Below are 12,048 nucleotides of genomic sequence, written 5' to 3'. Positions count from 1 at the left end.
GGACTGCTGACAAGACATTGCCAGAATCTCAGTACCCTGGCTCCTGGTTCAGTACATGCTCCAGTTTTGCGTCTTAGCATTCTGCCTCAGCATGTTCCAGCAAACCTGCTACAGTATTTGCTTCACAGCAATCAGCCTCAGTGTTTTCCAGCACACCTACTCTAGTATTTGATTCACAGCATTGCAGCCTCAGGCCCTGATTCAGACCCGCTCGTGAGCGCTGAGCGCTCGCAAGCAGGTCGATGTTGGCCCAGTACGCATGTGCACGACGGAGGCGGCTCTGTCGTGCGCATGCACGAGACCCGGATAACAACGGGTAAGCTGTCGCTCCGGGTAAAAGGGGGCATGCTGTCGATGTTGAGTGACAGCATGCCCCCTTTGGTGGGCGGGCCGGAGGCGTGGCTGCCCAGACGGAGGCGTTCCCATGGGAACGCCTACCGTCTGGGGCCGGCCCCACTGACATCACAAGTGATGTCGGTGGGTGGACTTCTTGCTCTGTAAGAGCAAGAAGTCCACTGGGACTTGCGGCAACGAGACCCTACCACAAGGGTCTCGTCACAAGTCTGATGGTCGTGATGGTCTTGACCATCGCGTCCATCATCCTGGCCGCTCGCACTAGCTGTGGGTGGTCACCCACAGCTATGCGAGCGGCCAGGAGGCCGCTCTAAAAATACAATAGGCGGGCACTGATTCAGAGCGAGCGCTCTGAAAGAGCGACCGGCTCTGAATCAGGCCCTCAGTGTGTTTCAGCACACCTGCTCCGGTATTTGCTTCTCAGCATTTTGCTCCAGTATAAACCAGCAAATCTGCTTCAGTATTGTTTCACATCATATATCATTGCAGCCTGTACTATTAGTGCTCCAGCACCCAGTTCTAGTGTCTATTGCAGTTTGTTTCAGTTGTGCTTCAGCACCCAGTTCCAGTGTAATCCTTCAGCCTGCTTCAGTTGTGCTCTGGCATTCATTTCCAGGGTTTCCTGCAGCCTACTTCAGTTGTGCTCCCGACACCCAGTTCCAGTATAATTGCAGTCTGTTCTAAGATATCCTACATACTGCTTCAACCATAGGCTATCCAGCTAGCCTGCACCTGTTATCTATATCTGACCTACCCATTCTAAAGCATCAGTCTTCCTTTACCTGCAGCGGCCTGCTTCACTCACACTCCAGCACATACAGCTAGCACAAGGGGCCCCTACATGGATCAACTAAACCTTAGTGCAGTGACAAAATAGACACAAGATCCTTTGATTTAATCTTAATTAGGATGTTAATTAGACAAACCAATGATAAATGGGTAGTGTGTCCCTGACTTGGGAACGGAAGTCATCCACTTGGGTTGGTGGTGCACACAGAGGCCCTCATTCAGACCCGCTCACAAGCGGGTCGATGGCGGGGCACTGTGCACGCGCTGCTTGCGCAAGCCCTGGAGTGAGAGAGAAATTCTCTTTCTCCGGGGCTCGCTACAAATGGGGCGGCTGTCAATGTTGATCGAGAGCTCGCCCCGTTTTGTAGTCAGGGAGGGGGGGTGGCTGGCCATACGGAGGCATTCCCGAAGGAATGCCTGCGGTTTGGGGGCGGCCCTGCTGACATCACAAGTGATGTCAGTAGTGAGCTTCCAGTAGTGAGCTTCCGGCTCACAGCTTAGCGAGCGGCCAGGAGGTCGGCTTTAAAAAAAAAATTGGCCGCCCTCATTCAGAGCGAGCGCTCGCTTTTTGCGAGCGGCTCTGAATGAGGGCCAGAGTCAGTTAATATGTATGAATAAATACAAAAGAAAAAGAAAGACTATTTTGTGGGGCACTCTTTAACAATAGATAACTTCTAAAATATAACTTTTATTTAATTAGTTAAAAAAACAGTTACTAGTTTAAAAAAGAGAAACATTTAAAATATATAATATAAAATATATCTCTTAAGCTGATTACACACTAGACGATATATTGTCCGATCCGGCTCACGCGCTTCGTCTGCGACATACTCCATCAGTCCTACATGCAGGGACGACGGGGGATGTCATTAGCGAGGGCCATGTTGCCGAATACAGCATGGCCCCTGCCGTCGCTCCATCACTGCCTTCATCGGCAAGTGAGTATACATTTGTCAATGCTGGCCCCCCTGCCGGGTCCCATCACCGGCGATGTTGGATTGGGCACACATCGCTAAGTGTGTACCCAGCATTAGATAACTCCTATTAATTCATAACATCCAAACAGGGGAGAAGCGAGGGTGGTTCCGGTGGAGCATGAGGTCCGGGTGCCAAAATGGACAGAGGGCGCCATCCAGGGTTCCGGAATTCAAGGGCACTACTCAGTATGAAGGCCGCCTGCTAGTTTTATCTCGGTTTGTTTGCTCTATATCCTAAATAAGTTACGGATCTGAGATCTGTTTCTACATTTCATGCTACCTCAAGCTGCTCAGATTGCCGCCCCTCCGGCCCTCCCTCCTCTGTGATCATCTTCTGTCACCTCCCCTTACCTGTCAGATTGATTACATTCACCTCTCACCTCTTTAATTGCCTCCGCTCTCTACCCTGTAATAGGTTCCTTGCCTCTCCCCTCTCCTTTTCTTATTGGCTTCTGTCACCTTCCCTCTATGAACAGCACTTTCCTCTCCCCTCTCCGATCCCCTCCCTCCTTCTCTCCTCTTGCATTTATTGTGCTTCAATGGACTTAAAAGTGACACATCTGAGGTCAAATCCTAAACTTCAATTATAAGGTATTAGATTAAACAAAGTCACTGCTTTGCTATTTAAGTAATTAGGTGTACCCAGGCATGACCACAAATTGTTATTTGAAAGGTCTTTTAAAAAATATTAGGAGACCTGAAATAATAATAATGGTGGTAGACAGAACATGATTAGTAGCACTCACATTAATATAGGTGCAATGTATATTTGCGAAGTAGGAGCATAACTAAGGGAGCTTCCCATAGGTGTCCCCACTCCAGTGAAAGATGTGGCATTTCACTCTTGCACATATATTTTGTCAATTTAAGTTAAATGATCAGAATATATAATACAATCTCCTCTATTGACTGATAACAATGATTCAAAGGAGATAAAAGTCAGATCCTAGGTGCTATGCATAAATAAAGCAGTACCAAAGGAGCTACCCCTTAATGCATTCTATTCCCCTAATGGGACATCAATGCCAAGTGTCATACTGCCGCTGTTTGCTCTTTTTTTCTTCACTTCAGTATTCCCCCGCAGGCTGGCCATACCCCACTAGCACCGTACAGTACATGGAGGGGGGCGCTGTGACATACACTTTCTCCGGGCGCCATGGTTCCACGATACTCCTCTGCATCCAAATATATGGTTATTACTTAGCCATGGGATCATCATTAGTGTGCGTTAAAATAGTGGATGAAATAAATTATTTTGTTCATCCTTCTGCGGTAAAAACACTTTTAAGCTATAAAAAGAAATCAGTTCAGCATACAGTATAAAGAAGGCTACATTAATCCTAGCTTGTACAAAATTGTTGTACTTTTAGGTACTACAAACACCAGCAACTAATAGCAATCTCCAATTGTTTTATTTTTGAATTTTTGCATAGAAAATTGCAATGATATAAATATTTTGCCATTTTCACTATAAGATGTATGAACAAAATGATTAAATTCTTTCATCCACTATTTTACTGTAGCTCACACTAAAGATGATCCCATGGCTAAGCCATAACCATATATATTATAGGATAGTCCCCTGTCCATACACATATAGTATCTGTATGGTATTAAGTAATGGGATTTATTTAAGAAATCAGGGGGAATGCATATAGAATCTATTGGGTAATGCCATATAAAGATGGCGCTGCCCACCGCATCCAAGCTCTAGCATGTGCTGGGCTGCTGAGCGGTAAGAGGGAGGGGGGCGTCAGACCCGGAGATTGAGTCCGGTGATCTTTTCCTGAGAGTAATTATAGATTATATGGTTAGCGCAGGAGCCTTAATGAGGCTTGGAGTAAAGTGCTTCTGTAATGTGCCCACATGTAGTTAATGGCCTTTGGGCCTGGTTCAGAGTTATACGGTTGAGTGATTGCTGGTGGTCTGCCCAGCCGCTAGGTGCACGAGCAGCAATTGAATTGCGATTACGGTTGCAGTGAGGATTCAATCGCAAGCGATTGACAGGAAGCAAACATTTTGGTGGAAGATAACGGGGAGTGCAGTGCGTTCCGACAGGTCATGTTTCCGGCTGTGTCTGCGATCCTCTACACATAAAACATGGCTCCAGTGTCTTAGGTATGGTGACCATACACTCACTCAAGGATCCTATGTTTGCCTGTCCTGCCTCCGATGCTGTGTATGTGACATAGCATGTTACCAGTGAAACGTGCGTCTGCGGCAATCCCGCTGTCTATGTGAATTATGTACATGTCTAATGCTAAAACCTAATGTGTGAAACTCTAGCTGTCCTATCTAAAAATACAGGCGGGGAATTGTTTACTATAATGCTATGTTCACACATTGTTTCTGCCTGGAAGGTGCTATGCAATAGTGACAGCCTGTATGCCCGTCTCCTACAGGGTTACTTTTAAGACACAAGTTTAACAGTCTGAAAATGTAACAATCCTGGTAACTGTTACTATGTTGCTGGTAATAGGCGGATGATAACCTGTGAATACATACAAATGCACTGTTGAATTATTTCAAGTCTGCTGAGCTGAACAGATACCGACAGCTCAATTATACAGAATTTATATAGAAACTTGCAAGTAGATAGAACAATGCATTAGCAACTTGCAAATTAGGAGCATACACAAGCGGTTATGCGAGTGAATCTATAGCATTCTAAGAATTTCACTAGCCGGAGGAACCACATTTTTAGCTGTAGTAATAATTATACTGTATACTCCTCTGAGGCCAAACTAAATTCCTAAAGTATATGAAGTGAACATTATAATGACTAACCACATTATACAATGGGTATATTTTATATAGCAATAGACATTTCTACCTCTCATATAAGGGTGAGAAGACTAATGAATGATAAAAGGTATCGATGTAGCAATGAGAGTGACGGTCCCGGATCCCTGAATTACAGAGATTATTACCCTCTTTGAGGGCTCATTAGAAGGGAATAAAGCTAGGATTAATCACCAAGTAATATTTAAGGCACACATCCACTAGACGACAGGCAAAAGACTGCACGATTATGACATTGTAATTGTGCAGTTGTTTGTCTGTCTGTGATGAGCCTGCACTGAATGAGCAGTCGTTCAGTGCAGGTTCATCAATCATCTGCTAACATGCTGAACCTGACGATATCGTCAGGTTGTACAACATATTTGTACAATGATAGATGTCTAAACGACCAGCAGGAGCGCTGGTTGTTTTTGAAATTTTTTAAACAATCTGCAAACGATTTTCAAACGATTGTCGAACGATTATCGAATGATCGAACAATATCTTTATCGTTCAATCACTCAATTTAATCGTCTAGTGAATGTGTGCCTTTAGAGACTGTAAACTGCATTTGAAATGGTAAACTTGGACCTCACTATAACCAGTACATGTGTACATATGTTTTTTGGACTGAGTGAGAGGGAACTCAACTTAATATATTAACTCGCCAATAGTGCACTTGATATAAACGAATTATTATTTATACACAGTCTGTCCATCAATCCGTGCACGGTGTCACTAGGATATAAACACCAGTAGCACATGTACATATTTGATTTTTTATTATTTATGAAGTGGATCTAATCAGTGGATATAATATACCCTAAAACTTATTTAATTCTCACCCGAATATATTGCTATAATATACCTTGATACACACTAGAGGTAAATATGATTGTCAAGAATTGAAATAAAGACACAGTGGGACATTTCAGTTTTAATTATCACAATTTTTATTTTTATTTGTATTCACAAATGTATGTTTGTTTGTGTAAATTTTAAATATTTCGCTGTACACATTTACATTTTATGGATTCATAATAAAAGTTATATTTTAACTAATATCAGTGCGCCATCAAAGACAACTCCTATCCATTCTTTTTGTTGTGACCATAAAAAGTATCAGAAGATCAAAACAGCATACACCAAAAACATGACAGTGTAATAATAATATTAAGAAGAGCAATTAACCAAAATAACATATAGAACAATAAGAAATTAAAATAAAAATAAGACATGAAAATAAAATAAGAATTTAAAATCAATAATAATCTCACTGTGTGATGTCCAAAAGTTTAGTCTGTGTACTGGATCATTTAGGGGCATATGTATTAATAATCACAGCACCGCCACGATTATATTAGTCTGTAACGCGGCTGATATTTTCATTTTGAATGAAAGAATCCCTGCTATTATTATTATTATTATTATTATCGTTTATTTATATGGCGCCACAAGTGTTCCGCAGCGCCTTACAAGGTACATAACCAAAAAGTGACTTACAGTAAAAAACAATACAATGAAGGACAAGGACATGGATAATATACATTGATACATAGGTGGCCATAACACCCACATAAGTAACAAAACATAGGGACCAAGTGTTAGGTGTCCTAGTGGTGAGTAAGAAGTAGATGAACATAAAGTAAGGAGAAGCACAAGAGGGTAGAGGGCCCTGCTCGCAAGAGCTTACATTCTGAAGGGGAGGGGCAGACAGATGGGCATGATACAGATGGGGAAGACAGGGAGGAGGGGGCGTGTGGTAGCAAGTGAGGATGAGAACTGGAAAGCAGTGATGAAGTAGTTGGTCTTGAGAGCCCGTTTGAAGGATTGTAGAGAGGTGGAGAGTCTGATGGGGAGAGGGAGAGAGTTCCAGAGGTGGGGAGCAGCACGGGTAAAGTCTTGGAGGCGGGATGTACTGCTATGTACTAAACTGAACCCGCTGTCCCTGCAAGTTACTTTCCCGGCATATAGTAGGAGTTTCAACATTTGTGAAAGACTTCTCCGGGGGAATCTGACACTGCACCGTGTTAGATCCGAGATCCGCCCGGAGGCTGCAGGATAGGGATTGTTAGACCCCTCTCCTGCATGATTGTCTCCATAGGATTAAAGCACTTTACACCAACTGAGGATGGCTTAAACCTACAGGGCCAAACTCCAAAAAGGGGTCAGACTGTAGTCCCCATTGATAATAATGGGGATTGTGATCTGCAGCGCTATTTAGCCTTCTGCAGGAGATTCCTGTGATGAGTTTTTGTGAAATAAACTATGAACTCAAGATAAATGTAATTCCTTTTTCCACCTTTAGCCAACAAAATGCAAGAGAAAAACAAGTAGACTATTTTGCGCAAGTGTTCATACCCTTTGATAATGTGGCTATACCTGTGTTCAGCGTTAACCCATCACATTACCCTCATCGCCCATCCCTGAGAAAGACAGAAAAATAATATCAATTTGCTGCCGTGTTCAGACACAGCTGCTTTACTGCACATGTCCAGCTGTCCAGCTGCGTATCTGCAGCACAAAGTACAGTAGTTGCAAAAGCAATAAGCATTGGGTTCAGCTACAGCATACTAGGAAGGAAAAGCAAGATCCTTCTCTGGCTGAGCTGCTTTAAATTGGACAGACCGCAGTCTGGAAACTGTAGTCTTCTGAGTTACTCAGCTGATGGCAGGAGATAGCTCTGGTATAGTATTTCATGCACTCATAGCTTAGTAATTTGCCCCGATACTGCTTTAATCATGAGGAAACAGCCATTTCAACATAATGTTGGCTTGATAATTAGGCACCATAATATATTATTCATAGGTCTGTGACTATTTTAATTTTCAGCCTTCCTGTCCGTGCTTCATTTACCAGTGGCCTCATCAACATTTCCGCCATACCAGCGATCTGCAAACCCGAGCAGCAGAATGGTAAGCCAATACACACTTACCAATCTGCAGCTAGATGTGTCTGCGCTGACATCACAACTGGGAGGGCATTTAAATTTGCCCTCTCAGTTGAGATGTTAGTCACTGGCGGGTCCCTGCAGCCAGTGTAAGGGCGGTCGGTGGATTGCCCGTGCACACAGCCAGACATGCCAATACATTGTCTTTACACACCCGACGATGCACTAGGCAATACGTTGTTGTTGCTGATTGAAAGATATATCGCATAGCAGACCTCCAAAACTGTTCCGCTTTTCATAGCCCGTCCCACCTGCGAGCTGCAGTGTCCCGCAGTGGGGGGAAGTTGTGTGCATGATTAGATGCATGCGCATGGCATGACCACAAAGTGTTATTTGAAAGGTCTTTTCCAAAATATTAGGAGACCTGAAATAATAATAATGGTGGTAGACAGAACATGATTAGTAGTACTCACATTAATATAGGTCATTAATATACATCTCTTCACTGTGCAGGGAGAGCATGGGGCAGCTCAGCATCTCGGGGCGAGTTGGGCTCACCCCCAGAGTGATGAAAATAGTGGGGCGTGCCACGAGGCCACTCCCCTTCACAGCAAGGACACTCCCCCTTTACAGTGAGGCTAAGCCCCTTTTTCGGGTATGTGCATCTGCATCACGCAGATTTCCCGATTATGATATTAAGAATGTTGGGAGTGTGTACCCAGCCTTAGAGTATGATAACTGCATTATTGCTTTCAGATATTTTTTTTTACACGTCCAAACGTCAAACAATAGCAAGAAGTGTTGAGAGTATGAAGTGTCTTATGGGGTCTATTTACTAAGCAGTGTTAGAAGTGAAAAGTGATAAGAAAGTGATAAGGTGCCAGCCAATCAGCTCCCAACTGTAATTTTTCAAACACAACCTGTGAGATGACAGTTGGGAGCTGATTGGCTGGCACCTTATCACTTTCTTATCACTTTTCACTGTGTCTCCTAACACTGCTTAGTAAATAGACCTCTAAATCACCAGAACCAGTTTGTCTGGTTGTCTTTTGTCTTGATATGGAGATGGCCACTGATCCCTTATTGTGGGTCTGATTACAGATGCCAGATAAGAGACCTGTACTGGACTAGACTGCACTAGAAAGATTGGATTTGTCTATAAACAAGTACATATCTACACAAACACAAGGACGTCCTAGGAAAATAAATTTTTTAGCTTTATACAGGAGCCTGGAATCGGTCAATGTAATGTAACTTTATCAACTCCAGTCCAATCATGAACTATATTATTATTAAAACAATAACTGATATGACCATAACCCCTAGCAATGTTCAATACCACCCTCTCAATTACCTTACTTGAGATCCCTTCCCTTTTGAACCTATAGTTTCTTAATATGCAGCACCTGTGGTCACAGAACATTAATCTCATAAAGGGCCCCATTTATCAGTGATCACATACTCAATGCCACCTGGACAAGATATTAGCACCCATGATGGCATTGCAGTATGCAATCATACCGGCCAAATGTATCAACGAGCACTCGCAGGGCAGGAACAGGGGCACTGAAAGAAGCCCACCCTGCAATGTGTTTGGAGTGAAGAGACTGAGTCAGCTGTTTTTGGACCTTTTCTTTTATAAAAGGTCAGTTGCACTACCTGATGACTACCAGCAATCTCCAGCCATGTCCTACAGTGGGAAAATAGAGTGGCAGCCCCAATACAGCATGGCTTTTTAGTAGAGAATCAGTATATGGGCTAGCTACCGACACTTGCCTCAGTTAGATATACTAAGCCTTGCAGAGTGATAAAGTGGAGAGAGATAAAGTACCAACTAATTTTCTCCTAACTGTCACTAGATAGGAGCCGATTGGCTGGTAGTTTACCTCTCTCCACTTTATCACTCTCTAAGGCTTAGTACATCTCCCCTAAAAGATAATTCAAAGACTAATTCAACTTTTTACAAATGTATGTAGCAATGAAGCCAACACCTCCTTTCCTGACTCATTGATAAGTCCCCTCCTTCTTTTCTCCTAAACTCAGGGGCCTGATCAAATAAAGTCCCTGCATAGGTGAGCTCGAAAACCAATATTTGATAAGGATGGCTAGAGGTCCAACACAAGTCTCTCACCTGTAATATGCTGCGGTGGCTTAGAAAGCTCAGCAAAAACACGATGGCGACTACTAAAATCCCTCTGTTTCTTGTTACAGCCATCGGTTTGTATGTGATGGTCACACTGTGAAAGAAAGAGGTATTTACCAAGGTGAAGTGATATTCTATGTAGCATAGAAGCTGTGTGAATAGCATACAAGTGAGGAGGTTGATATCTGTATTATGATTAGAGATGTGCGCCGACCCCCGTGTTTTGGGTTCGTTTCTGGTTTTGGATCTGTATCTCCTCGTGTTTTGAATCTGGATTGGTTTTGCCAAAACCACCCTTCCGTGTTTTGTTTTTTGGTTTAGGATCTGTATTTTTTCTAAAAAAATCATAAAAACAGCTAAAATCACATAAATTGGGCCTGTTTTTGTTCCTACAGTATTATTAACCTCAATAACATTTATTTCCAGTCAATTTTGTCCACCTCACAGCTCACAATATTGATTTTTTTCATCTAGTTTAGGGCCAAAAGGTTGCATCGTGCTAGCTGGCTGACTAATCTAAGCGACAGCAGTGGGCGGCACTAACATGTGGCAGCTCAGCTTTGAACATGGCAGATTGGCATTGCAGGGGTAAACAGGATGGCAGTTTAATAAAACTATATGACCCTTAGGAGTTTTAAAAACCAAGAATGATTTGCTTAACTAGGTCAGAGGCCCGACGGAGTTGGAATGTTTATGAACTGAAGACAGGGAAAGGAAAGAAGGATTGATTAGTTTATTTATTTATTTAATTTAATGTTTTGATTCTTAAAAATTTTTTGTGAGGGAAGATCAATCTAGCATCAAGTTTTTCAGTTCCTAATAGACATATTTGATCTGGAGGAGGTTTTGTAAGTTTTAATACATCTTGATCTAATAAAAAAAATAAAGTGGCCTTGCTTGTGGAGGTGCTGCTAGAACATACTGTAAACAGACGTTTACAAGTTTGAACTCAGGTAGGTTGTTAAGGATAATGGGACCAAGACTTGCTGTTTACATCAGAGGAAAGCAGCCTGTAGTTCTCCGGCTGAATTAGAACTCCCAGCATCTATGATGTTTGCTGGGCCTACTGGAAGTTATTTCTCAACAACAGGTGGCATGCTTCAGGTTACCTCAGCCTGCTTTATGCACTGTATGTACAATGTAAATATATTTGTATGTGACCAATATACACAACTAATATTTGTATTAAACGTATTTGCAGTGCACTTTAATGCATACATCCTGGAAGGAAGATGCTCTGTGCTGCTGTTGCTCATATTTACCCACCCCATCAATTTGTGGTTCAGAATTTTCTTTAAAAAAAATGAAAGGGGCATGCAGGAGATGCTGTCTGTGGCCATTACAATTTCTGGACATTTATAAACCATAAAATTAAAAATGTCAGGCAGCAATTCCTGAAACAGCACATAATGCAAAGAAAAGAGGTGCAAAATGGAATTGTTTTTAGGGCCTCCAACCCACTGTTATGTTGTGTATATGAAACAGGACATTCACAGTTTAACAAACCAATCACTTCAGCGACAGGGACTGCCACTTGTGGCTGAAATGATTGGTTTGTTTGGACCCCCTACAAAACAAGTTGCCAATGCGCAGTAGACATTGGTGGCAATGATCCCATACACAAACTGGCTTTACAACATAGGTAAGTTCAGATGTCATCATAGTCATCATCATCGTCCCCATCAATGTGTACATCCTCTTCTTCACACAATATTAATTCGTCCCCGCTGGAATCCACCATTATAGGCGCTTCTGTATTTGGTAAAGGTCTTCCTCGTGGAATTTGTAATTCATTGTGATGAACATCATCTTTTCCACATTTTGGGGAAGTTATCTCCTACGCCGATCACTGACAAGGTTCCCGGCTGCAATGAAAACTCTTTCAGAGTACACACAGGAGGGTGGCAATTTAGGTACAGCAAAGTCAGTTTGTGTAGGGGACTCCAGATTGCCTCTTTTTCCTACCAGTAGTGAAACGGACTGTGGCACATGCCTATTTGGATGCTATCCCTAAAATAATCCACCCATCTCTGAATGGTGACCGCATCAGACAAAGTCGCAGTAGACATGTTACTCATTGTAGGCAGTTCTTTCAGACCCAACCAGATGTCATT

The 12,048-nt window shown here is 42.7% G+C and overlaps 1 protein-coding gene across 1 annotated transcript in view; it reads right to left on the bottom strand.

Moving 5' to 3' along the window:
- LOC148505530 (NXPE family member 1-like) overlaps positions 1–10,015 on the bottom strand; it is a 37,086-nt gene extending 27,071 nt beyond the window's left edge. Inside the window, exon 1 of the mRNA XM_088448088.1 lies at positions 9,923–10,015. Coding sequence (XP_088304214.1) covers positions 9,923–10,006 — 84 coding nt within the window. The 5' untranslated portion in view covers positions 10,007–10,015. The remainder of the gene's footprint in view (positions 1–9,922) is intronic.
- Between the last annotated feature and the right edge of the window lie 2,033 nt (positions 10,016–12,048).

Source organism: Taudactylus pleione, unplaced genomic scaffold, assembly GCF_031769625.1.
Source record: "Taudactylus pleione unplaced genomic scaffold, aTauple2 ptg000451l, whole genome shotgun sequence".
NCBI classification, from domain to species: Eukaryota; Metazoa; Chordata; class Amphibia; order Anura; family Myobatrachidae; genus Taudactylus; species Taudactylus pleione.
This window is presented reverse-complemented; position numbering and strand designations above follow the sequence as displayed.